This window comes from Geotrypetes seraphini, chromosome 7 (genome assembly GCF_902459505.1).
Source record: "Geotrypetes seraphini chromosome 7, aGeoSer1.1, whole genome shotgun sequence".
Classification (NCBI taxonomy): Eukaryota; Metazoa; Chordata; class Amphibia; order Gymnophiona; family Dermophiidae; genus Geotrypetes; species Geotrypetes seraphini.
Window position 1 is genome coordinate 37,105,271 of NC_047090.1, and position 27,381 is coordinate 37,132,651.

At 42.4% G+C, this 27,381-nt stretch overlaps 1 protein-coding gene across 1 annotated transcript in view; it reads right to left on the minus strand.

Moving 5' to 3' along the window:
- Positions 1-10,258: 10,258 nt before the first annotated feature.
- The window catches only part of METTL25 (methyltransferase like 25), a 146,764-nt gene continuing 129,641 nt past the window's right edge, over positions 10,259-27,381 (minus strand). Inside the window, exons 12-13 of the mRNA XM_033951824.1 lie at positions 23,194-23,265; positions 10,259-11,980 (exon numbers count right to left, since the gene is read on the minus strand). Of these exons, the coding sequence (XP_033807715.1) occupies positions 11,891-11,980; positions 23,194-23,265 (162 nt within the window). The 3' untranslated portion in view covers positions 10,259-11,890. The remainder of the gene's footprint in view (positions 11,981-23,193; positions 23,266-27,381) is intronic.

A 27,381-nucleotide genomic window follows, 5' to 3' on the forward strand; every position in this document is an offset into this window, starting at 1 on the left:
GAGCTGCGAAACATTTTATGAGCATAAACAGGGTCGTTTCCTTTCCCACCATAGAGTTTGAGATTTCTTTCTTTTTTCACCACTTTGGAACATGTTTTAAATTAACAGCATTTGAAGCTTGCTGCCTTCCACTGAAAGGAGCTCAGTCAAAACTTTCTTCCATCCTGAGTACAGCCGTGTGGTGATCGAGAATAAATACAATTTTAGACCTCACTGAAGGGCAAGACTCTCCAAGCTTTGTTCATAAAGAGCGAGCCAGGCATGCAAAGCAGTTTTACCATTACAGATGCTTGTCTCTGTCCATTTACCAGTGTAGTAGCACTACAATATTTAACATAGTAGATTACGGCAGATAAAGACCCGAATGGTCCATCCAGTCTGCCCAACCTGATTCAATTTAAATTTTTCTTGTTAGCTATTTCTAGGCAAGAATCCAAAGCTCTACCCGGTACTGTGCTTGGGTTCCAACTGCCAAAATCTTCATCAAAACCTACTTCAGCCCATCTACACCCTCCCAGCCATTGAAGCCATCTCCAGTCTATCCTCCCCCAAACGGTCATATACAGACACAGACCATGCAAATCTGCCCAGTACTGGCCTTAGTTCAATATTTAATATTATTTTCTGATTCTAGATCCTCTGTGTTCATCCCACACTTCTTTGAACTCAGTCACCGTTTCCCTCTCCACCACCTCTCTCGGGAGCGCATTCCAGGCATCCACCACCCTCTCCATAAAGTAGAATTTCCTAACATTGCTCTTGAATCTACCATCCCTCAACCTCAAATTATGTCCTCTGATTTTACCACTTTCCTTTCTCTGAAAAAGATTTTGTTCTACTTTAATACCCTTCAAGTATTTGAACATCTGAATCATATCTCCCCTGTCTCTCCTTTCCTCTAGGGTATACATATTCAGGGCTTCCAGTCTCTCCTCATACGTCTTCTGGCGCAAGCCTCCTATCATTTTCGTCGCCCTCCTCTGGACCGCTTCAAGTCTTCTTATGTCCTTCGCCAGATACGGTCTCCAAAACTGAACACAATACTCCAAGTGGGGCCTCAATACCTTCTTCCTTCTACTGGCTACGCCTCTCTTTATACAGCCCAGCATCCTTCTGGTAGCAGCTACCGCCTTGTCACACTGTTTTTTTGCCTTTAGATCTTCGGACATTATCACCCCAAGGTCCCTCTTCCTGTCTGTGCATATCAGCTTCTCATCTCCCAGCATATATGGTTCCTTCCGATTATTAATCCCCAAATGCGTTACTCTGCATTTCTTTGCATTGAATTTTAGTTGCCAGGCATTAGACCATTCTTTTAACTTTTGCAGATCCTTTTTCATATTTTCCACTCCCTCTTTGGTGTCTACTCTGTTACAAATCTTGGTATCATCTGCAAAAAGGCATTTAGCTCTTAAGCATCTGAGAAGCTACTGTGCAGATCAAAAAGCAAGGAGAGATACTTTGCAAAGCCATCTCTACATACATAAAGAACAGACGTGGCTTATTATAAAACAACACAGACTAATAGATGCATTGTTATTAATTGTTATTCACAATGTTATTAATTTTGAGGTGTTGGAGCAACATGGCCATTGGTTCACGTCATGTTTAATTGTGTTCATTAATACTTATATTGCATTTAACTTTGCCCTGGGGGACCTGTTTGTCCATTCTATATGTTCACTGTATTATGCTTTGTTAAATGACACAGTTAACCAGAAATAAATACATTACTATACAACTACTGAGTCCAGAATTTATTTTATTTTAACCTCAAAAACTACAATGAGATAATGAACTTCATAAACACTTTAAAAATATATTCATGCAAAGATTATTAATCAAATTAGCTTTAACACATTTTGAGAATTCATAGAACAAAAATATCCTGCAAGACAAACACAAATAAATGATTACAGTGCTAAACTTAGAATAATGTAAATAACAGAACTTACTGAATGTTACACACCTCTATTAGGAGGCATGGTTACATTAGCATTTGACTATGAATTGAGATCTATGTACATATTCATTGGGGAAATACTGAAAACCTGACTAGATTGCTGCCCTCAAGCAGGGACTTTGAGATCCCTGTACTATAAGATCCTGCACGCTATAATCTGTTGATGGGACAAAAGCGCGTGGCCGGTGCTCACTTGTCTTGCGCTCAGTTGTCAATGCTCAGATGTCTTGCGCTCAAATGTCATGCTCGTGCTTTTTACTAGAAATCATTCGCGCTGAATTGTCTTGCGCTCACTTGTCTTGGCACTCACTTGTCATGCGCTAACTTGTCTGCTCCCATTTGCCTGCGCGCTTATGTCTTGGCGCAGTTATCTTACGCTCACTTGTCTTGCGCTCACTTGTCGTCGCGCATTTGACTTGCCACCATTCTATAACTACTACTATCCATTCGGTTGGGTCCGACCCTCGGATACTCTGTAGGTCAGTCCTCGCCATGCTTCCATTTTCCATGGCTTCTTTCAATTGCTTGATGTTCATTCTCGATGGTATCCTGTCAACAGGCCTTTGGTCTCCCCTGCTTCCTTTTACCACTGACCGTTCCAAGTAGCACCTCTTTTTCTAGTGAATTCACCCTCATCACATGTCCATAATAGGTCAGTTTCTGTCTGGTAATCTTGCCTTCCAGGGACAACTCTGGGTTTATATTTATTTATTTAAAATATTTATATTCTGTCCCATCCACAGTTCCGAGCGGATTACAATTTATATAAATGATTCAACTTAAGACACATTAATAACGTCCCTCTCTATCCCAGATGGACTCACATTCTAAACTAAAGTGCCTAGGGAAATAGAGAACAATAAACAGTATTATAAATATGTACATATCTAGGAAAATAAAATAAGATTGATTAAATAAATAAATAAATAAATAAAACATGAATATCAAAGATTAAATAAGCCCCAACAGAAATAAAACAAACTAGTGGTGTACTGTGTGGTTTGTCCATGCAGTAAATTTTACATCCGCCATACCAAAAGGCCTATAAAAATTTGAATAGCAGAACATTTGAGTAATGTACATGTTGGCAGAATCTCTGCCCCATTGGTGTCCCATTGGATCGAGGCTGGCCATGTGCATGCCACCTCCTATAAGGAAGATGTCTCTCAGTTCCTGTTAGATTTATCTTTAATTGGCATACTCTGAGCCTGACGGGGCTCAATAATGAAATTGATTGGTTCCAAGTGGGATTGATTTCCTGTCATCCACCAAGTGATTGCTCCTTGATCCTCCCATTTGGGAAGTGACGTCAGACTGCCTCTTTATGTTTGAGGGAGTCAGCATCTCTTGTATAGTTCGTTAGCCACTGAGTTTGCTCAGTTTGGATGTTCACTTGGGTTTTTGCTGTGGAAAGGTTTAGATTGAGATATAATAGTACTTTGAACTGTTGTATTAAGGTTTGAATGATTAAGTTTATGTGAGTTGTGTTATATGGGTTAATTTTGTTTTCTACAGTTTCCCCTCCTGAGGAAGCACGTCGTTGCGAAACTTGAGTTGGGGGGGAAGACTTGTGTTTCACAGTGTCAAGAGTGTTTTAATGGCGTCACACTGGTATTTTTAATTCATAGCTGCCTGTCTCGTGACCAGCCACAGTTACCACCACCAGCAGATAAGTAGACATTTATTGTTATTCTGCTTATTAATAAGATTTGGATTCTGGTGGTACAGAAAATATAAGTGCAATGATGGTCTGATGGCAGCCTATGTATGGTTCACTTCATGTTTGAACAATCGATAGGTTATGGGGCTGAGCACTATATACATTTTATAAAAATATATTTAAGCTGTGATTTAACATTTATATATTGAAATAGTATCACAGGTTATCATATAGTTACTCCCATAAATATATATTGAACTATATTTCTTTAACCATAAAGGTCTATGACATCACAATGCAGGTGTAAAGAGCCTTAGCCAATAGGGAGAGGAGGAGATAGTGGATGTTGCAGATGGGCAGACTGAATGGGCCGTTTGGCCTTTATCTGCCATCATGCTTCTGTGTTTCTATAACCATAAAAGCACTATGAACTCACAATGTAGGTGTAAAAAGACTTAGGTATTCGGGAGAGGAGGAAATAATGGATACTGTAGATGGGCAGATTGGTTGGGTCACTTGGCCTTTATATGCCATGATGTATCTATATTTCTACGTTTGTCTCTCTTATTTTTGCTTCACAGTAATCTTGGCTAGTGGTGACAACAATAAGAACATAACCCGTTCTGAGCGCCTTTAGGAGGACGGGCTAAAAAACTGAGTAAATAAATAAACAGCAGAAGAGCACATCATTCAAAACAGAAACTGCTGCTGGTCATTGTGCTCCTATAGTTATATTGTGGATGGCTTAATATTTCATTTAGTCAAGTTAAATATACCGTGTGACATCCAATAATATCTCAAGGGACCTCTAGATCAGTGTTCTTCAACCACCGGTCCATTGACCAGTGCCGGTCCACAGAAATTTCCTACCGGTCCACAGGGCCAGCACGTGCATCAGGCCCAAAACAGTGTTCTTCAACCACCGGTCCACGGTGCGATCGATGCGGCGTTACCTTGAAGCCAGCTCCCTCTTCCTAACTGATTCAGTGCACAAAGCCACGGGCAGTGGCTCCTACAGGCATCCTGCGCCTGAACCGGAAGCCTTCTCTCTGACGTTGCAACGTCAGAGGAAAGGCTTCCAGATGAGGCACGGCACGTGCAAGGTATAATTAGTACCATTATGGGGGCGGGGTCTATGGGTTAGAGATTGGGTAGAGATGGATGGGGTCTGGCCCACGACTTAGCCCCGTGTTCTTCAACCGCAGGTCCACGGACCGATGCCTGTCCACAGAATAATTATTTTATTTCTTCTGGTCTATAGGTGTAAAAAGGTTGAAAAACACTGCTCTAGATCATCCTGGCAGCTGTAATAGCCACCATCTATCCGAGAGGCTATGATGGAAGAAAACATAATTTCAATCAAATAGGCTCAGATTCAATTAAAATTAAAACCAGGAAAAACAAAATTCCATATTTCTGGCTCTAAAGGTACATGTGCAAATAAAACACTGATCACTATGGCTCAGCTTTCAAGAACATTCTAAAGATAAGATGAATTTAAATATAGTTGGTTTGCCCCTACAAACATTTGTATGTTGTCCAAGTGCATGGTTTTTTTTTTTTCCAAAATGTCACCAAATAAAAACAGTGTGTATGAAAGCCTTCAAGACAGGAGAAATATTTCTCCGAGTCAGTAATTTAAATTCAAACGATATGCTACTAGTCACGGAGGAACTTTGTGCCTTTGTAGTCCTTATCCACTATGGCTTCTATTAAGTCACTCGGTATGATTTTATGAACAGTATAATCAGTGTAATTAGCATTAATGGATGTCGAGATTCTCTCTGAAGACCCTCCCCCCACATGCTCACTTCCTTGAAAGGGAAAAGGAACCAAATGGAAACAAAGGCAGTTACTGTATACCTACAAGAACTTTAATTTTAAGGACAGTGTTTGATTCAGTTGCATTGGGACAGAAAAAAAAAAAGGAGTTGCAAGTGATTTTGCTTCTTAGAAGCAAAGCCGACCCAAAGAGATGCATGTCCCAGGGCAAATCAAGCCTGATTGAATCTCTTCCCTGCAGTGCAATCCTCCTCTGGCAGAAGTGCAGTGCTTTTCACCTGCATCAGCCTCAGCTCTACTAGATTTTCTGGTTATCTATTTTCATTATATTACATTACATAAGTGATTTCTATTCCGCTTGTGCCTTGCGGTTCTAAGCGGATTACAAGTTAGAAGACTGGACATTTCCAGTAGCATTGCAGTACATATAAACAAGAATGCGTTAAGTTACAATTGTTGTTCTGGACTTTTCCAGGATAAATTGGTAGTAGATAGTAGATAGTGATAGGTTATTTAGACGAATAGAGATAATATTGTCCGGATTCTGTTGTTTAGACGAGTAGAGATAATACTGTTCGGATTCGGGTGTTGCTGGTGGTGGTGTTTGGGTAGTCATGAGAGCATTATCTTAAACTTTTGTGAGGTTATGATGATGGGAAGTGTTTTTTGAAGAGGTGAGTTTTGATTTCTTTTCGGAATGCTTTAATGTCTATTGATTTGGTCAGTAGATTGGTGATGGTAGTATCGATCTTTGCTGCCTGTGTCGCTAAAAGGCTGTCGTATAGTTTCTTTCGTCGTGTTCCTTTGAGAGTGGGGTGAGTGAATAGGCTCTGGGTTCTCCTTGATCTGTGTGAGAGGTTACGGTGTAGTCTGTTGTTTAGATAGCTGGGTGCTGTTCCATGTATTACCTTGTATAGTAGACAGTAGAATTTGAACTGAGATCTTGCTTTTATTGGTAGCCAGTGTGAGTCTAAGTATGCTTTGGTGATGTGGTCGTATTTGCCTAGTGAGTAGATGATTCTGAGGGCTGTGTTCTGAACTGTCTGTAATTGTTTTATCATGTAATTTGGGCATGATAGGTATAGGCTGTTACAGTAATCTACAATACTCAGTACTAGGGATTGTACTAATATCTTGTATTGATCTTTGTTGAAGAATTTTCTTATTTTTCTTAGGTTACGTATTGTGAAGAATGCTCTTTGGATGATTTTGTGGATTTGAGACTGCATTGTGCAATTTCTGTCTAGTAGGATTCCCAGGATTTTGAGTGTGCTTTGCATTGGGTACTTGATTGTGTTTACTTCTAGTTCTGTGAGAGATGGTTTTTTTTTCCCTTTCCAGTAGTAGGAATTTAGTTTTTTCCGAGTTCAGTTTTAGTTTATGACTTGACATCCATTTTTCTACCGTTTCCATTATCATTTTCAGGTAGTTTGTGGATAAGGGGTCTTGAATATTAAAGGGGAGGAGGATAGTTATATCATCTGCGTAGCTGAATGATACTGTGTTTAGGGCGTCTAGGGTTATGCCTAGGGATGCTATGAAGAGGTTGAATAATATGGGTGATAATGGTGATCCTTGTGGTACTCCACATGGGTTTGACCATGGGTCGGATATGTGCTCTTTTGATTTGACTTTGTATGTTCGTGTTTTGAGGAAGCTTTGGAACCATTTGTGAACATTACCTGAAATTCCTATTGCGTCTAATATCTGGAGTAGTGTGTGATGGTCAACTAGGTCGAATGCTGCAGAGAGATCGAGTTGAATGAGAAGCAGCTTGTTTCCTTTGCTGAGGTGTTGTCGGGCAATGTCTAATAGTGATACCAATAGAGTTTCTGTGCTGTGGTTGGATCTGAATCCAGATTGTGATGGATGTAGTATGTGATGGTCTTCAAGGTAGTTGGAGAGTTGTTGTGCGACAAGGCCTTCTGTTATTTTAATGTATAGAGGGATTGAAGCGATTGGTCTATAGTTTGCAGGATTATCTATAGGACCTTTGGGATCTTTTAGGATAGGTGTAATTATGATTTCTCCTAATTCCGGTGGGAAATGACCTTCACTTAGTGTTGTTTGAAGCCATAGTGTGAGGCTAGCTTTAAATTTGGTGGAAGCTGTTGCTAGTAAGTATGAGGGACAGTTGTTCAAGTCACATGAGGATTTGCTGTATTTTTTGTAAAGCCTGTTCAAGTCTGACCATTGTATCTTTGGGAAGTTTGTCCATATCCTGTCTGCTGGGATTGCTTCATCTGTTTTGGGATTAATTCGTATTTCTTCTATGTTGATTCTTGAGTTGTTGAATGTGGATCTGGTTGTGATGATTTTGCGTTTGAAGTGATCCGCTAATTGGGTGGCTGTGGGGGTTTGGTTTCCTTGGGTGGCGAGAAATGGTTTGGTATCGGTGAGATTTCTTAAGATGTCAAAAAGTATTCTTGTGTCTGGTTTTTCTGTGCTGATGAGTTTGGAGTAGTAGTTTTTTCGTTTTTCCTTCAGTTTGGTATTGTATTGTTTGATTAGGATTTTCCATTCATCTTTGATGTTGTTGTGTTTTTGTTTTTTCCATGACCTTTCTAATTGTCTGCATTTTCTTTTTAGTTGTAGAAGTTCGTTGTCGAACCATTTATTAGATGGTCTGTCTATTTTGTTTTTGTTTTTTATTGGAGCAAGTTCGTTTAGTGTGGATTCACTGAGGGTCCTCCAGCTGTTTATGAATTCTTTGGGGTTGTTGGGGTTGATTTCGGGGTCGACTGTGTTCCAGAATGTGTGAGGTTCGATTTTCGGTCTGAATTTGATGAGTGTTTTCTTTGGGGTGGGTTTGTTATTATTTTGAGCCCAGTTGATAGTGAATGAATATTTGAAATGGTCTGACCATAGAGTAGGGTGCCAGGACCCGTTTGAGATGTAGATGTTTTGTGTGTTTTGATTTGGAGATGAGTAAGCTGCTATATCAAGTTGATGACCTTTTTCGTGTGTGGGTTCTGGGTTGAGAATTTGATAGGATAAAGTGTTGAGGTATGAGAGTATATCTGTTGTTTGTTTGGATGATTGATCTTCTAAGTGGAGATTTAAGTCTCCGAGGATCAAGTTATGTGTGGAGGAGAGTGAGTTCTGGAAGATGAATTCTTCAAGTTCTTGTTTTGAAGTATTCCATTTACCTGGTGTAATGTAGCAAATAAGACAGTTCAGATTTCCATTGAGTGATTTGTCAGATATTTGGCAGGCTAGCAGATCAAGATAAGGGGTGGAGTGCTTGGTTAGTACGTCGATGTTGAGATTGTTTTTTGTTATGATTGCTAGACCTCCTCCTCTTCTGTTTTCTCGACATACTACTTCAAGTTTATATCCTTTGGGGCAGAATTCTGTGATGCTTGGATCTGACTCAGAGGTGAGCCATGTTTCGGTTAGGAAGAGACAGCCTAGATTGTCTTTGGTCAGCCAATCTTTGATTAATTCTGCCTTTGGGCTTACGGATCTGATGTTCATATATGCGCAAGCAATTGTAGTGTATTTTGTGGTTGGTGTAGTGGTTGTATTGATGATAGTTCTTGGTGAGGTTTGGTATTTTTGTGTGTTTGAGTTAGGTTTTGGTGGGGGTCTTTTTCCCCAGATGGTGGGGATGCTGGCTTGGCTGGATGGTGGGCATGGAGTTAGTGTTCTAGTGGTATGCAGTTTTCTGGTATGTTGAACAGGTCTGTGTGTTGTTGTTAGGATAGGGATGGTTTGTATTTGGTAGCCTGTGGTTTTCCATTTTGCTATAAATGTGGCAATTAGTATGAGGGCAAGAATGAGGTTGTGTGTACGCAGTGCCATTTTTTTTTTTTGTTTTTTTTTTTTTTTTTTAAATTTGTGAGGATTGCGGTTTGGTAGTTATTTGAGTTGGTTGTGAGAGTGGATGTATGGGTTGTGTTCAGAATTCGCTGGAGAGGTGGTTTGAGAGGCAGGGGCTCTAATAGAGAGCAGAGTCCTCCTGTTTGCACGGCGTCAGACGGAGGAAGGAGGGACAAGATGTCAGAGACTTCCTCCTTCCTCTGCCTAGGAAGTCGCTGGGTGGGGGAGGCTTTCGGTGGCCCTCAAGGGCTGAAGAAAAAGTCCGACTCAGAAGTCGGTCTGCGTTCGGTGATCCGCGGTTACTGGAGCGGCAGGGGCTCTAAGGGAGAGCAGAGTCCTCCTGCTTGCACGGCGTCGGGCGGAAGAAGGAGGGACAAGATGGCAGAAACTTCCTCCTTCCTCTGCCTAGGAAGTCGCTGCGGGTTTTTTTTTTCTCTTATTGTATTGTAAACTTCTGTGCTAGCTTCTGAAAGGCAGAACAGTATATTGAAAATCTAATAAACAATCTGAAGTCTGATGTTCTCTCAGGGTTTCTGAAGCTGGCGAGACCCGGAAACCTGCAACAAGTAATTTGAAGTCAGACCCATTCAAGAAATCCAGTCTTGGGGCACACAGGTGCTAGGCGACTCAGACTTCATACCAAAGACAGCAGAGAAAGTACGGTAGACAGAAGTAGGAAGATGGTTCCTGGAGGGAGAAGGAAGAAGACTGAGGCAATCACCTTGATTCTCTCCCTCATTCCCAAGTGACAGTACTTATTATAAAATGTTTTACTCTAAGGTTGACATCTGAACTAAACAAATAGGATTGGTGGAAGCCTATGATGTAATATGCTCTAGTGCAGTAGTCTCAAACTCAAATCCTTTGCAGGGCCACATTTTGGATTTGTAGGTATTTGGAGGGCCTCAGAAAAAATAGTTGTCTCATTAAAAAAATGACAATTTTGCTTGAGGTAAAACTCTTTATAGTTTATAAATCTTTCCTTTTGGCTAAGTCTTAATAATAATATTGTCATTTATAGCTAAAGAGACATATGATCAAGAAACTGTTTTATTTTACATTTGTGATTATGATAAACATACTGAGGGCCTCAAAATTAGTACCTGGCGGGCTGCAACTTTGAGACCATTGCTCTAGTGTGACCAATTTAAAACCTATCACATGACCAAACACTGTTCTAAGTGGTGGAACAACAAACTTAAAGCTGTAAAAACAAGGAAAAAGTAAATCTGGCTTTTACTTAAACTGAACAAAATTGATATATAGCATTTTCAAAGACATATGAACTATACATTTGGGATCTTTTAAAATTCTGAATAGCATTTTGGAAGAATTGTGGAAAAGCAGCAGAGCTAGAAAACAGAGGAAGGGGAAAAAGGAGTTCCTTACTTCTGCTATTTATCTCTTCTATAGCGCTGAAGGGCATATGCAGTGTTATACATTTTGATATTAAATAGACGGTCCCTGCTTGGAAGAGCTTACATTCTACCTTTGACACATAAACAGGACATAAGGGGTTGGGGAAGCAGAACCCAAGGTGAGAAGAGTTATGAGTTGAAAGCAGTTTCGAAGAGGTGAGCTTTTAACTTGGCCTCGAACACTGCCAGAGATGGAGCCCGCTGTAGGGATTCAGGCAGTTTGTTCCAGGCATAAGGCGCAACAAGACAGAAGGGACGGAGTCTGGAGTTGGCAGGGGAGCAGGGCGGTGCATATAGAAGGGCCTTACCAGCTGAGCGGAACTCAATGAGTGGGGTGGGGAGGACACAAAGGGGAAGATAAGTGAAGAGAGATAATGAGGGGCAGCCGAGTGAGTGCATTTGTAGGTTAGTAAGAGGAGTTTGAATTGTATTCAGAAACTTATGGGAAGCCAGTGAAATGACTTTAGGAGAGGAGTAACGTGAGTTTAGTGACTCTCATTGAATATGAGTTGTGCAGCCAAATTCTCGACGGATTGAAGGGGAGAAAGATGGCTGAGCGGAAGACCTGAGAGTGGCGAGTTGCAGTAATCTAAGCGCAAGGTGATGAGGGCGTGGATAAGAATTTTGGTGCTATGCTCAGAGAGGAAAGGTCAGATTTTGGTAATATTATATATACCTTAAAGAAATTGTCCTTTTTTGATTCTGAATGAGGTTGAGCACCATTGATTTAACGTAAGCTTGGCCAAATTAGAGAAGGAGAATTAGAGGTAAAGTATAGGAAGGATAAACCCACAAAAACTATAAAAACAAATGCATTCAGACTTTGACCTAAACAGATTAGTGATCCACAGATGTAGGCTGGAATAATGTCATTGTGAAAGTAATTCTTTCCATGTGATAAATCATAGTGTGTTGTCACAGGAGGCTTGATTTCCAATGGCACAATGAAAGACTATAAATCTTTTCTGCATGTACCATTATATACACACATCCAAGTCTGACCCCCAAAAAAAGACCAGCATGAAAAATTATGTTCCAGTGATTACATTCTGTTTATTTCTCATTCTGCAAACTGGCTCTGACAATCCATCTCTTACTGAATCCCACGATTCCATCCGTGACCAAACTGAACAGACACTGCGAACTGGCATTGGCGAAAAAAGCTCTCAGTAGGAAGTAAAGAGCAGTACTGTCATCCCTTCTCAACTTCACACCCATCTAGTGATTTAGTTCAGTCAAGAAGCGCTACCATTTCTTCACAGCAACAACTGCATAACATCTGGGGGATTTCACCGGATCAAATAACTGCACCACTCCACACCATGCTATAATGTCCTGAAAAATAATATGTACGATTGAAATAAATCGCAATTCCTCAGATTCCATACAGATCACCCAAAGACGTGCACTGAAATTTTAGCTTGGATCCCAGAGCAACATGTAAACTAATTAGCCAATTAAGTGCTATCTAGTGTTAGCAAGCGCTTAAGGTCTGATTCTATAAGTGGCACCTAACTTCTAGGCGCCAGTCGGCGCAGTTGTTAATCAACCGCATAGCGCTGTATACAGAATTATGCTTAGCAGTGCCTAAGCAGACTTAGGCATCCTAGTGGTTGTACCTGGCATCCATGATAGGTGCCTAGCGAAGCCTAAGACAACCATGCCTATTCTCCACCCCTAACCACGCCTACTTTTCAGGTAGGTGTTAGGCATAGGAAAGTGCCTCAATATAGGCATTGTGCAGTAATCCGTACGAAACCTAAATTGATAAAAATTTTAATCGGTTTTTAATGGCGTGGTCAATTACCATGCCATTAAAACATTTAAAAACAATTTAGATTTGCGTTGAATTAAGGCCCCCTTTTATCAAGCTGCGTTAGGGGTTTTTTTATCGCCGGCCACTGCAGTGAAAGCTCTGACGCTTATAGAATTCCTACGTGTGGATGTGTGTGCCTGGGTGGGTGCTGTTGGGATGTTGGATGGACTGTGAGGGGGGTGCTTGGTGAGGTTTGTGGTGTGGGCGTGGGATGGCAGATGTGTGGTTGATTGGGGAGGGGTTTTAACACAAAATGTCAATTGTGATGGGCGTGCACTACTGGGGTTTTTCTTTGTACCATGTATTTCTCTGGTTGGCCTTCTCTTTTATGTTGTTCCCGACTGTTGTCGATGGCTATGTTCCGGCTGTTTGCCCATGGATGTATGTTCCTTTGCAATTGTTAATAAAGATATTGAAAAAAAAAAAGAATTCCTACGAACATTGGAGCTTTTACCGCAGTGGCTGGCGATAAAAAAACCCTTACGCGGCTTGATAAAAAGGGGGTCTAAATTAGGCGTCGCTAGACGTCCTCAAGGTAGGCATCTCTTTATAGGATCAGACCTTTATTGGCAGTAATTAGGACTTACAGATCTGGCCCAAGCCCTATTCTATAATATGCACACCTGAATTTCCTAGCGTGCAACTCAAAAAGGAGCATGGCCGTGGGAGGGGAATGGGCAGGTCAGGGGCGTTCCCAGAAATTAGGCACCAGGTTGCAGAATACCTGCATTATTTTTTCTTCCCTTTCTTCAGAGACCAATCGGAAGCGTTCATGCCTACTAGTAGTTGTACAAGATGCTGCAAGCCTGTCTCCCATGAAGTTGTCATCTGATGAAACGTAGCCATGTCTGAGTTTTTGAGTTCTTCTTGTTTGAAGTGGTCACTTGTCTGCGGATAATTGGGCATTTTCAGCCGCAGTTCATCAAAAAGTGCCGCTGAAAATGCCCAGTTAGCGCTTAAGCTGATGCCGTGCACAGAACTAGAGCCTCGGTGCGGAAACGTAGGTGATGGGTTATAGAATGAGGGGGAATGTAGTCAGCTTTCATATTTGTATTTCTTCTATTAAAAAAATGTCTAGCAAATTTTTGGAATTAGTAAATGTCTAGACATTGAGGAAGGTGCTAGAGAGCTTTTAACTATTCCTTAAACTTGATCTAGATGCTCAGTGGGTAGAAGGGGACAAGAGATAGAGAAGAAATGCACAGAAGCAGCTACATATATTTGATCATATAGACAAAATAACATGGCACTTAATTTGAAGTCCTTTATCTTGTTGCACAATATCTAAAGAAAATTAATAAGTAAATACACCTAAAACTGAACTGCTTAACCTATTCTTTTGGGAATAGCACAAACTTACATCTGATTTATACCTCGCCAGATGTTGTGAAAAATACTTCATTGTTTAAACATTCCAAAATTGTCTCCCTCTGTAAAAATATCAAACATTTATTATGACCCAATTATTCCAAGTCGACTGTGGAGGAGTTATAAAGCAAGACCTTCTGTTTCCCAAAACTCAATGGTTTTACAGTGGAAAAACAAAAAATGTCAAGAGAAGTGTTTAACTTGAACAGATTTCAAAAACAAGATTTAACATAATATATATTTAAAGAAAGCAGAGTACAAGTTCCATTGGGACAGTCATGCTCTTTACAAAAAATAAATCATATAAACTTTTACTGTTGGTCTGAGACAAACTATAGACCAGTCTGTATATGAGCTGTGTTCATGAAAAACCCATATTCTGCAATATACATACACAAGCAAAGCCCTATTTGCAGAGAGTCTCATTTTCAAGTCATTCATCTGGGGAAACTGCTCACTCTGTATGCTGATCACCACTACACATACTTTTACTCTAGGGAAAAGAAGGTAAGCTTGGAAAAACAGGATAAGGTCAGGGAAGCACCAATGCACACAGCTTCACCAGGAAAATGTACAATACGTGCAGATAAAGAAAGCATTTCTCTCTGCAGGTACCTTTCTCTTGGCTGTTTTCAAAGGGACAGTACAGATCTGGGAGACTTGGCTAGCACCCATACAATTTGGAAAATTGTCCCCTACATAGGAATTATGAAGTATTTTTAACAGATCATCAATAAGTCCTTCAATAGATACTTTTGATTTAGAAATCTATCATGGCATATTAACAAATTTTCAGATACTAAGAGGTCATTTTACTAATCTTCGTTAAGGTTTTGTATTTAATGTGCATTAAAGGCCAAAGCTAAGGCATGGTAAAATCTATACTTAATGTGTTCTAACATGCTAAGCCGAGATTTAATGCGGCACTCAAGGTGAGATTTAAAAAATATATTTTATAGAAGATTAGGCTCTTATCTCAATAATCTTCTTTCTGGTAGATGTGTCTAGGAGGCCTGATGATAGGTGATAGTTCCATATTCGCGAATTGATTGTAGAAGCCATTTTCTTGTCCACTGATACCATGAGGTCAATCATCGGATGTCCCCAGCATCACACTATGCAGTCAAATACTCTCTGGACAATGACCATTCCCCTGGGTCTAAGATCTTCCTGCTGAGGTAACTGGCTTGCACACTGTCTACCCCCCGCTACATGTGCCACTGATATTGCTTGCAGATGGATCTCTGCACAACTGAATAGCAGCTTGGCCTCCAGGCTCAGTGGAGCACTTCTGATGCCTCCCTATCGATTGACATAAGCCACCGCCATCAAATCCAATCCATCAAATCCAAAGAAGCCCAGAAACTCCCCTAGTCTGACCGCCTCAATGACTGACTGAACAGTCTCCATGTGGAAACATGGCACCTTCAAGGCTGTATTGAGTTGACTGACTTTAGATCCAGGATCAGTCTATATTCTTCTGAGTCTTTTTGGGCAATATGAAGTATATAGAGTCTGCCTAAGCCCGATTCTGTGGGCAGAATGGGTTCTATAGCCCAAATTGCTAGCAGCCTGTCCACCGTAGCTCAGACTCTGACCACTTATTTTGGCTACCCAGCCGACGAATCCATGAAATGATCCACAAAGGGGTAGATGAATTTGAGTTTGTATCTGTCTTGGATAATATCCAGCAGCCAGAGGTCTGAGCTAATACTTGTCCATATCGCCCAGAGAGCCTGGCTAGGGTCCTGGCATAATTAGTACTTCTTGGAGGCTGCAGCGGTATGCATCTAGAGGACTGGGTATGTCTAGAGTTACCCTACCTTTGTCTGGAACCCTGCACTGCTCTATGTGCAGAGAATCCTTTGGAGTACTGGTGAAAATGCCTGGAGTTATGAAAATTATTCCGAGATCAACTCTCCAGGAGCACCTTAGGACGACGATCAGCCACACTGGCCATAAGATCGTTCAAACACTTTCCAAAGAGCATCTGCTCCTTAAGTGGAATCCACTTAAGGTGGCTTTAGAGGCCGAATCTCCTGCCCATTGTCAGATCCAAAGCATTCTGCAGACAGAGATGGAATAAGCTGAGACCTTGCTCAAGACTCTGATAATGTCATACAGGGCATCTGTCATAGTGCCAATCCACAACATGATTAGTTGTGGGTATACCTCATCGTCCAATGGACTCTGGTTTGACAGGCCCATGCTATAAAAGAAGCCGCCTTAAATCCCAATGCTAAGGCTTCAGACTGATGTTTCAGAACCACATCCACTCTGTGGTCCTGTGCATCCTTCAGGACTACATTCCCCCTCACTAAGGAAGGAAGTTTGTTCGGTAACCTGAGCTACGACTGAATCCACCTTAGGTTGGACAAATAACTGCTAAAACTGAGGGGACATGGGATACAGCTTTGTCATGATCTTAGCTCTCCTTAAGGAGCTCTCTGTAATTAGGGAAGCAAGATCTGGATGAGATGGAAAAAATGAAGTCTATGCCTGGGAAGCACTCATAATCTATGGTCACATAATCGAGCATTGAGCAGTCTGTGGAGACTGCAGGTGTAACTCCTGCAGAAACTCTGGCATAAGCTCTAGCAATGCCTTTGCTTTAAATAGGCGGCATACCGTTGGGTCTTCCCCTTGCTCAAGGGGGATCACAGTCTCCTGGCCTCCAGTCTCCATTTGCAATTCAGAACCCCCAAAAGGGACCATTCAGGCTAAATAAAGGCAAAGAAACTGACTTTTGGTCCCCCCCAGTCATCAGACTGTTCCTCTGGCTCCTGCTCAGGAATTTCTGCTAAAAGAAAATGTACTTGGAGAGAACATGTCCCCTTGCAGACAACATTGTCCCCTCAACTGAAGTAGAAGACCCCTGACAGTTTAAGTAAGCTTTTCACAATAAACTGACAAAATCTGGGGTAAATCCCTGACTAGGAACCCCTGGAGTGCCCTTCTGGGCTTCACGTTGCCGTTTCCTGAAGCTCCAGAATGGTTCTTTATCCCGATCAAGAGGTCCTCTGTGATTCCCCAGCTTTAAAGGTGCCAGATGGGACTAAGCCCAAGGCTTGAACCCTCAGCAAATGGCTGCTATTCAATTGACCATCCATCACAAATCTGGCATGATATAGGGGTATCTCCACTGGAGGAGTCTATCCCAACTATTTAAAAATCAAACTGAGAGGGATTAAAGAATTTTTTTTTTTTTAAAGGCAGATGGAGGCTTTTATTCAAAATCGGGAACATCCAAGATGGCTAGCAGTGTGGTCATGCTAAAAACAGCCCTGGAAAACCCCCCAAGTGTCAAAAAATTATGAGGAGGGGTTTTTGGAGGTGGGGAACCTTAATAACAGCCCCAGAAATCCTCAGAACCTGCAAATTCTGACCACCCTCTCACCCCCTCCAAGTTTCCCATAGACTTCAATAGGCAGTACTCACTGTCTGTCTGTGCTGGGTTAACCTGGTGCAGCTGTCACAGATGCTGGAAATGAAGAAGACACTGACTTTTTTTCTCAGCAAACCAGTACATATGCTGGGATCTTTGGGATGCCAGTCAGACTCTGGGATGCCAGCCCGACCAAGACTTCAACCCCCATAGATTCATGTGTGAGCAGGGGGAGTAAGTTACCCAGTCAGCACATGTTAGGCCCTGCTGAACCAAAACCAAAGTCAACCAGCCTGTGCTCAAACAGGATGCGAGATAGCTTCAAGAGGAACGGATCCCGAACTCCATAAGATCCAATGCAGGCAAGCTGGACAGGAACCCTGAGAGTTGCTCTGCCAGCTGTAGAAGTCTGACCCAAAATCTGAGTCTTCCCCCAGGCAGAAATGCCCTGGGATAACCAGAGACCTCTCCAGCACTGAAAAACCTTGAATCCCCCCCCCCCAAAAAAAAAATAATTAAAAAATATCTATATATATTTATTATATATATATATTTATATATATATATCAGAGCAGGTCACCTTCTCAACTCACTTGCAGAAGGAGAAAACTGAAGGAGGCACTAAAGCACTGGAGGAGGAAGTAAGAACATAAGAAGTGCCTCGCTGGGTCAGATCAGAGGTCCATCGTGCCCAGCAGTCCGCTCGTGCAGCGGCCCAACAGGTCCAGGACCTGTGTAGTAGTCCTCTATCAATACCCCTCTATCCTCTTTTCCTTCAGAAAATTGTCCAATCTCTTCTTGAACCCTAATACCATACTCTGTCCTATCACGCCCTCTGGAAGCGCATTCCAGGTGTCCACCACCCGTTGGGTGAAGAAAAACTTCCTAGCATTGGTTTGAATCTGTCCCCTTTCAACTTTTCCGAATGCCCTCTCGTTTTTGTAGTTTTTGAAAGTTTGAAGAATCTGTCCCTCTCTACTTTCTCTATGCCCTTCATGATCTTGTAAGTCTCTATCATGTCCCCTCTAATTCTCTTCTTCTCCAGGGAAAAGAGCCCCAGTTTCTCCAGTCTCTCAGTGTATGAAAGGTCTTCCATACCTTTTATCAAACACGTCGCTCTCCTCTGAACCCTCTCGAGTACTGCCATATCCTTCTTAGAAACATAGAAACATAGAAAGATGACGGCAGAAAAGGGCCAAGGCCCATCAAGTCTGCCCACTCTATAGACCCTCCCCTTAATACTATACAATGTTTTACCCTGACCCACTTAGGGATCCCACATGGGCGTCCCATTTATTCTTAAAATCTGGCACGCTGCTGGCCTCGATTACCTGTACTGGAAGCTTGTTCCATTGATCAATCACTCGCTCCGTGAAGAAATACTTCCTGGTGTCGCCGTGAAATTTTCCGTCCTTGAGTTTGAGCGGGTGCCCCCTTGAGGTTGAGGGGCCTCTGAGAAGGAAAATGTTATCTTCCACTTCTATACGTCCGGTGACGTATTTAAACGTCTCAATTATGTCTCCCCTCTCCCTGCGTTCCTCGAGAGTGTAGAGCTGCAAATTGTTTAGTCTTGCTTCGTACGAGAGACCTTTAAGCCCTGAGACCATTCTGGTGGCCATCCTTTGGACCGACTCGACCCTCTGCATGTCTTTGCGATAATGTGGCCTCCAGAATTGCACGCAGTATTCCAGATGAGGTCTCACCATGGTCCTGTATAATGGTCCTGTATAAGGTATGGCGATCAATATTGGATGCAGTACTCCAGATGCGGATGCACCATCACCCGATACAACGACAGGATAACTTCTTTCGTTCTGGTTGTTATACCCTTCTTGATTATACCTAGCATTCTATTCGCTCTCAGTGGCCGCTGTGCACTGTGCCATCGGCTTCGTTGTTTTGTCCACAATTACCCCCAAGTCCCTTTCTTGGGTACTATCACTCAATAACATCTCTTCCATCGTATAGATGTATCTCGGGCTTCTGCTTCCTACATGGAGAATGTAAATTTCATCCTTCTGCAATCAATTCATAAGTATGGTATCATCAGGACTCCTAGACACATTGCACCAAAAATGCAGGTTGTGCTCTAATGTTGTCATTAGCATGCAACACTTGCAGACAGGGAGGGGGCACTAAGTGCTCCATGCTAATATTGTATTTAAATCACAAAGGTAGCAGCTCTAATCCTTTATCCCAAGAAATATAATATTGCAAACACTTTTGTTCTCAGGATAACATCAAATGACTTGTCAGAGCTCAGATCACATTGCTCAGAGCACTCAAAAAGACTTCACAAGTATCACTCAAAGCTCAGACAGACTCTCATTGCAATGAGATTTACACACCCACTTCGTCATTAGTCTTTCATATATATTCTTTTCAACTATTTAATTACTGTTCAAGTCTCCCCATAACTCTGAGTAGCTTAAAGAAAAAATAGAGACAATCACTTATCTTTTAAACATTCTGTCCGTCAGGTAGGTGAAATACGTCCAAAATGTTTCACCAAAACAAGAAGACGGTTTTCTCAAGGACTTCCCTTTTTAAAGTATTTATAGATCATTTCACTTAGCCTTCAGATCTTATGCGCCTCCTTTTTCTGCCCTACAGCTGCATTCACTGCTTGGTGGAGGGACCAATACGGCTGGAGAGCAGGAAAAGGAGGCACACAGGATCTGAAGGCTAAGTGAAATGATCTATAAATACTTTAAAAAAGGGAAGTCCTTGAGAAAACCGTCTTTTTGTTTTGGCGAAACGTTTTGGACGTATTTCCCCTGCCTGACAGACAGAATGTTTAAAAGATAAGAACATAACATAAGAATTGCCGCTGCTGGGTCAGACCATACGTCGGCATTCAGAACCCTGGTCCAATCCCTCGTACTAAGTCAACTTGACTACTGTAACATCGCCTACTTAGCCATTTCCCAAAAAAATATGCGACGTGTACAACTAATGCAAAATGCAGCGGTCAGATTAATCTTCAAACTAAACAAATTCGATCATGTATCACCCTACTACCGGCAGTTACATTGGCTACCGATGGAAGCTCGCATAAAGTTTAAATTCGCCTGCTTCTGCTTTAAAGCGCTAAACGGACTTGCCCCTAAATACATAATTGACCTTTTCTCCTTCTCTGCCAACAGACACAAGAGAAGCTCTCATTCCTACTTTGTTTCCTCCCAGTTAGAGGTTGTAAACTGAAAAAACACCATGAACACCTTCTTTCACATCAAGCAGCATTGTGGGGTAAAGACCTAGATCAACTGCTTTCGCCCACAACTTATAAGGAATTCAGAAAACGTCTAAAAACTCAACTGTTCCAAAAGTATCTAGACAACTGACCCACTCATCTTCTTTCTCCTCCATAGTGATTCCTCTGTCCTATTAATCTCTTTCTTCTCAACAACGCATTTCCGGTCCTATTAACTCTCCTCTTCCCCCCTCTTAAATTCAATCAATTTGTACCTCGCTTAATCTATTGTAAACCGCATAGAACTTAACGGTATTGCGATACATAAGCTGTTATTATTATTATTGTTATTATTATTATTACCAGTGGTCCATCATGTCCAGCAGTCCGCTCACGCGGCAGCCCTCTGGTAAAAGACCAGTGCCCTAACTGAGACTATTCCTTACAGGGTACATCCTTGTTCAGCAGGAACTTGTCTAACTTTGTCTTAAATCCCTGGAGGGTGTTTTCCCCTATGACAGACTCCGGAAGAGCGTTCCAGTTTTCCACCACTCTCTGGGTGAAGAACTTCCTTACATTTGTACGGAATCTATCCCCTTTCAACTTTAGAGAGTGCCCTCTCGTTCTCCCTACCTTGGAGAGGGTGAACAACCTGTCCTTATCTACTAAGTCTATTCCCTTCAGTACTTTGAATGTTTCATAAGAACATAAGAAGTTGCCTCCGCTGGGTCAGACCAGAGGTCCATCGCGCCTAGCAGTCTGCTCCCACAGCGGCCCATCAGGTCCATGACCTGTAAGATGACTGGCGTCTAAGTCCTTTTAATCCCCTTAGCCTTATCGCTACCTCTATCTGTATCCCTCAATCCCCGTGTCCTTCAGGAAATTATCTAATCCTTCCTTGAAGCCCGATAGGGTACTTTGTCCTATTACAACCTCTGGAAGCGCATTCCAGGTGTCTACCATCCTCTGAGTGAAAAATAATTTCCTGGCATTGGTTCTAAACCTGTCCCCTTTCAATTTCTCCGAGCGCCCCCTTGTTCTTGTGGTTCCCAATAGGCTGAAGAATCTGTCCCTTTCTACCTTCTCTATACCTTTCATGATATTGAAAGTCTCTATCATGTCTCCTCTGAGTCTCCGTCCCTCTCAATCTCCTCTGTTCAAGGGAGAAGAGGCCCAGTTTCTCTAATCTTTCGCTGTATGGCAGCTCCTCCAAAACCTTAACAATCTTAGTCGCTCTTCTCTGGACCCTTTCAAGTAGTACCGTGTCCTTCTTCATGTACGGCAACCAGTGCTGTATGCAGTACTCCAGGCGAGGGCGCACCATGGCCCGGTACAGCTGCATGATAATCTTCTCCGATCTGTTCGTGATCCCCTTCTTTATCATTCCTAGCATTCTGTTTGCCCTTTATGCCACCACCGCACATTGTATGGATGGCTTCATCAACTTGTCGATCAGAACTCCCAAGTGATTGTCTCTAGTTTTTCTTTAAGCTACTTAGAGTTATGGGGATACTTGAAGAGTAATTAAATAGTTGAAAAGAATATATATGACAGATTAATGACGAGGTGGTTGTGTAAATCTCATTGTAATAAGAGTCTTATCTGAGCTCTGAGTGACACTTCTGAAATCTTTTTGAGTGATCTCAGCGATGTGATCTACTGAGCTGTGAAAAGTCACTTGCTATCCTGAGAACAAAAGTGTTGCATTCTCTACCCATGACATAGCCCCTTCAAAAATATTTTCAAAAAATAAGGAACATGTGGGTTACTGTGTATTGAAAGGCAAAAATATTGCAACATCTCTCCCCACTGCCTTCCCTCCTTTCCAACCACCCTGTCCAACATTACTCTCTTATTGCCCAGAAATTCTCCTCCATCTCCAGGTACGATATTGTTCACTTTCCATCCCTCCCCTCCCTCATCTGGTCCAGCATGCTTCTTCCCTTTTCCTCTACTTCCAAGATTCGCATTCCCTGCCCGCTAACCTTTCCCCCCAACTTGCAGTCCAGCATTCTCTTTCTCTCAACATCCCCATCCTAGTCTACCTTAAAATGTATCTCTAGTCAGAGGGCAGCAGCAGCATTTTACAAATGCTGCTTGCAATCCAACCTGGAGCCTTTCCTTGGATGCAACCTGCCTATACAGAAACAGGAAGTTGTTTCAGAGGGGACAGGTTGTGTCAAAAAGAAGGCTCCAGGTCACACCACAGGTAGCATCTTTGAAACACTGCTCCTGTTGTCAGCAACCTCTAGAGAGATGCATTTATGGGGGTGTTGAGAGGAAGGGGAATACTGGGGGTGGGGAGCAGAAAACTGCATGCCTGAACTTGGACTAGGGGAGGGAATAGAAGAGGGGTGCTCAGCATCTGAGAGCATTCCTTAATGCTGTGAAAACTGAGCCAGTCCAGAGTTCTAAAAAGAATGCTCCTGACATAAGTAACAGGCACTTAAATCTCCACTTCTACATCGGAAAATTCTATTATAAAATGGCAGTGGAACTTCACAATTCCAATGTATACATTTCCTAAAACCCACCTCCGTACCTATCAAAACATCATCATGGAAGGCCTTCGGTTTTATAGAGAGAGAGAAAAAAATCTGATGGCCCATGCAGCAAACGCATGCAGGAAACCAATACAGGTATTATATTGTATAAATATGATGAGCATAATTACGCCATTAGCCTTTGCCAAATGGGAGTTTCTCTGCTCTCAGTGAATGAATTGGTACAAAAAAACGTAACTGGAGTGGGCCACCAGCCATACAGAGATTGTAAAGGAAACATACCTGCTCTGTAAGAAAGCAAAGGCGGTCTAGAAGTATCAGTGTTTCTATGCACGGAGCCAGAACAACTTTCAGCTGAAAAAAAAGGATTATGGATTATAGAAGCTGAAAAGGAAAATGATACATCTGTAAAGTGTGGCTGCTTTATTATGCCAGGAACATTTTGAATGGCTAATGAAGAATAAAAATAAAATAAAGCCTCCCCTTTTACAAAACTGCAAAAGCAGTTTTTAGCACAGGCCAGTACGCTGAATGCTCTTTGCTGCTCCCGATGCTCGCAGAGTTCCTATGAGTGTCAGGAGTAGCGCAGAGCATTCAGCGCACTGGCCTGCTCTAAAAAAAACGCTATCGCAGTTTTGTAAAACAGGGAAACTGTCAGAAGAAAAAAAATGCAGTGAGGATCAGAAACTGCAACGTGTTAAATATATAAAATCAGGTAGTTCTGCAGGCCCTTAGACAATTCAAATTAGAAACCTTAAATCCCCTATATAAATCTAGTAATAAAGCTTTTATGCAGGTATTTTTCATGTTTTGGACCCCTCTGTAGAAGAAAGCTTTTGCTGGGGTTGGAGCATGAACAGGAATGTGTATGAAGGGACTGCAAGTTTGAGAAAGAGCTTCTTCCTTTCCATTCATAATCCTCCGGAAAATAATCTCCCTTTTTATTATTTCATGGGTGCCCGCAGCTGGATCTGTTCCATGTTAAGCAGGGTGGCACACTGCATACTTGCACAATCCCTAGCATAAAATTGGCTGGAGCCCTACACCAGTCTGGCATGCATACCACTAAATGTGTCTCATCCTTCAATCTTGAAAATGGAAAATCCTGCACTCGGAACTGCAGGCCTTTCAAGACTGATTAACGTTTTCAGCCTGTGGCCGACACTTAAGCATTAGCATTTCTGTATATTCCAAAATAAATACCAATCAGTAATTGCTAAAAACGTCATCACAACATTTTCCAATTGTGAACATAATCCATCTTTTTAGTCATCTCCTCATATTGTTTTTATTCCTCCCAGTGAAAAATATCCTTATCCTAAATCCTACAATAAAACCACAGGGTAGTCAAAATCATACACATCCACCGATTTGCAGTGCTTTTCAACTTTTCATGTTTCTCTTTTTTCAAAATGTTGTCCTTCTTACAGTTTTTGTTTTCATTACAACAGTCTTCTTACTTGAATATGAAAATAGTAAGATTATCTATACAATTATTCAAATATACAAGGGGTTGATATTCAAAACGATTTGGATAACTTCAGGAGTTACCTGGACAAAGTGCCTCCATAACACCTGAATTATAACCAGGAAAAATGTAACTTGTTAGTTAAAAGGAACAAGAGGCATTCTGGAGGTGATGCTTAAGGTTAACTGGGTAGTACCAGTAGAACTATCAGTTATTAAGCCAGGTCTAAACTTAACCAGATTGCTTATCCAGTAATATTTAGGACAGCATATGCAGAGGTTTAATTTAACCAGATAACTCAGCTGACTATCCAGCTAAAGATAACCAGATTTCATTCTCATGAATATTAATTGTGTTTATAAAATCCTTTAATTTTGCTATAAGATTCATCTCATCAGGGACGTCTAACCTTAAGACACCAAACTGAAAAGTTTCTAATGAACTAAAGAGGGTGAAAAGATGGTGGCAGGACTAAGCTTGGCCTTCACCCACAGCCTGAACTAAAATGTTTTAACAAACAAGGTCTCCAATCTCCCATCTTTCATCTGAAGCAGCCATACAGCAATGTTACTTACCTTAACAGTTGTTATCCAGGGACAGCAGGCAGCTATTCTCACTAGTGGGTGATGTCATCCGATGGAGCCCTGATGCGGACGTCTCACGAGCATACTTGCTTGTAGAAACTTTTAGAAGTTTTGAGTCTCCTGCACCGCGCATGTGCGAGTGCCTTCCCGCCCAGTGCACCGGGCGCGTCTCCTCAGTTCAGATAGCTAGCAGAGAAGCCCAACCCAGGGGAGGTGGGTGGGATGTGAGAATAGCTGCCTGCTGTCCCTGGATAACAACTGTTACGGTAAGTAACATTGCTTTATCCCAGGACAAGCAGGCAGGTATTCTCACTAGTGGGTGACCTCCAAGCTAACCACAATGGGATGGAGGGAGAGTTGGCAACTTAGGAGAATAAATTCTGTAAAACAGTTTGGCCAAACTGTCCATCCCGTCTGGAAAAAGTATCCAGACAATAATGAGAAGTGAAGGTATGAACCGAGGACCAAGTGGCAGCTTTACAAATTTCCTCAATCGGTGTCGATCTGAGGAAAGCTACAGATGCCACCATAGCTCTGACCCTATGGGCTGTGACTTTACTGGGAAGGGATAATCCAGCCTGGGCATAGCAGAAAGAGATACAAGCCGCCATCCAGTTGGAGATGGTACGCTTAGAGATAGGACGTCCCAACTTGTTTGGATCAAAGGAGATGAAAAGTTGAGGAGCAGTTCTGTGAGACTTGGTGCGTTCCAGGTAGAAAGCCAAAGCATGTTTATAGTCCAGAGTATGAAGAGCCGACTCTCCAGGATGAGAATGAGGCTTTGGAAAAAACACTGGAAGAACAATGGATTGATTGAGATGAAACTCCGAGACAACTTTAGGCAGGAATTTCGGCTGAGTGCGAAGAACCACCTTGTCATGATGGAACACTGTAAAAGGTGGATCCGCAACCAATGCTTGAAGCTCACTAACTCGACGAGCTGATGTGAGGCCAATGAGAAACACTATTTTCCAAGTGATAAACTTCAGAGGAGCCTTGTTAAGAGGTTCAAATGGAGGTTTCTTAAGCTGAGAAAGAACAACATTGAGGTCCCAAACCACTGGAGGCGGTTTGAGGGGAGGATTGACATGGAAAAGTCCTTTCATGAATCTGGAAACCACAGGATGAGCAGAAAGAGGTTTCCCTTGAAGCGGCTGATGGAAAGCAGCAATTGCACTCAGATGGACCCGTATCGATGTAGACTTGAGGCCGGAATGAGAGAGGTGTAAAAGATAGTCCAAAACAGAGGACAAGGAGGCATGTTGAGGCTCCTTATGATGGGAAATACACCAAGTAGAAAATCATTTTTGTGAATAGCATTGCCTAGTAGCAGGCTTCCTTGAAGCTTCCAAAACATCCCGCACAGCTTGAGAAAACTGAAGGGGCGTTACGTTGAGAGGAACCAAGCTGTCAGGTGTAGAGACTGCAGGTTGGGATGAAGCAGAGATCCCTGATGCTGTGTAAGCAGAGATGGAAACATTAGTAGAAGGAAGGGCTCCCTGCTGCAGAGTTGAAGCAGCAGGGAGTACCACGGTTGTCTGGGCCACCGAGGAGCACTCAGAATCATGGTGGCATGTTCGGACTTGAGCTTGACTAGAGTCTTTTGAATGAGAGGAAATGGAGGAAATGCATACAGAAAGAGATTCCTCCAGTCCAGAAGAAAAGCATCTGCCTCGAGGCGATGAGGAGTGTAGATCCTGGAGCAGAACTGAGGCAGTTTGAAGTTGTGGGGGGCTGCAAAGAGGTCTATCTGAGGCGTTCCCCACAGAGAGAAGATGTGATGAAGGGGCGTGGAATGGAGAGTCCATTCGTGAGGCTGTAGAAGACGGCTCAAGTTGTCTGCCAAGACATTGTCCGCCCCCTGAATGTAGACAGCTTTGAGGAAGGTGTTGTGACGAATTGCCCAATCCCAAACTTTCAGAGCTTCCAGACAGAGAGAGGCAGAACCCATGCCCCCCTGTTTGTTGACATAATACATCGCGACTTGATTGTCCGTGCGAATGAGAACTGCCATGTCATGAAGCAGATGCTAAAAAGCATTGAGAACCTTGAAAATTGCCCTGAGTTCCAGGAGATTGATGTGGCACAGGCGGTCCACACTCGTCCAATAGCCTTGAGGGCGAAGACCATCCAGATGAGCGCCCCAATCATAGGTCGAGGAGTCGGTCGTGAGAACCTTCTGATGGGGAGGTGTGTGAAACAGCAAACCTCTGGAGAGATTGAAAGAGAGCATCCACCAGCGAAGAGACTGTGTCAGAGCAGGAGTGACTTGAATGTGTTGAGTCAGAGGGTCAGAGACCTTAGACTGTTGAGACGCCAGGGTCCACTGAGGAATCCGCAGGTGAAGTCTGGCAAAAGGAGTCACATGTACTGTGGAGACCATGTGACCCAGAAGAACCATCATGTGTCTCGTCGAGA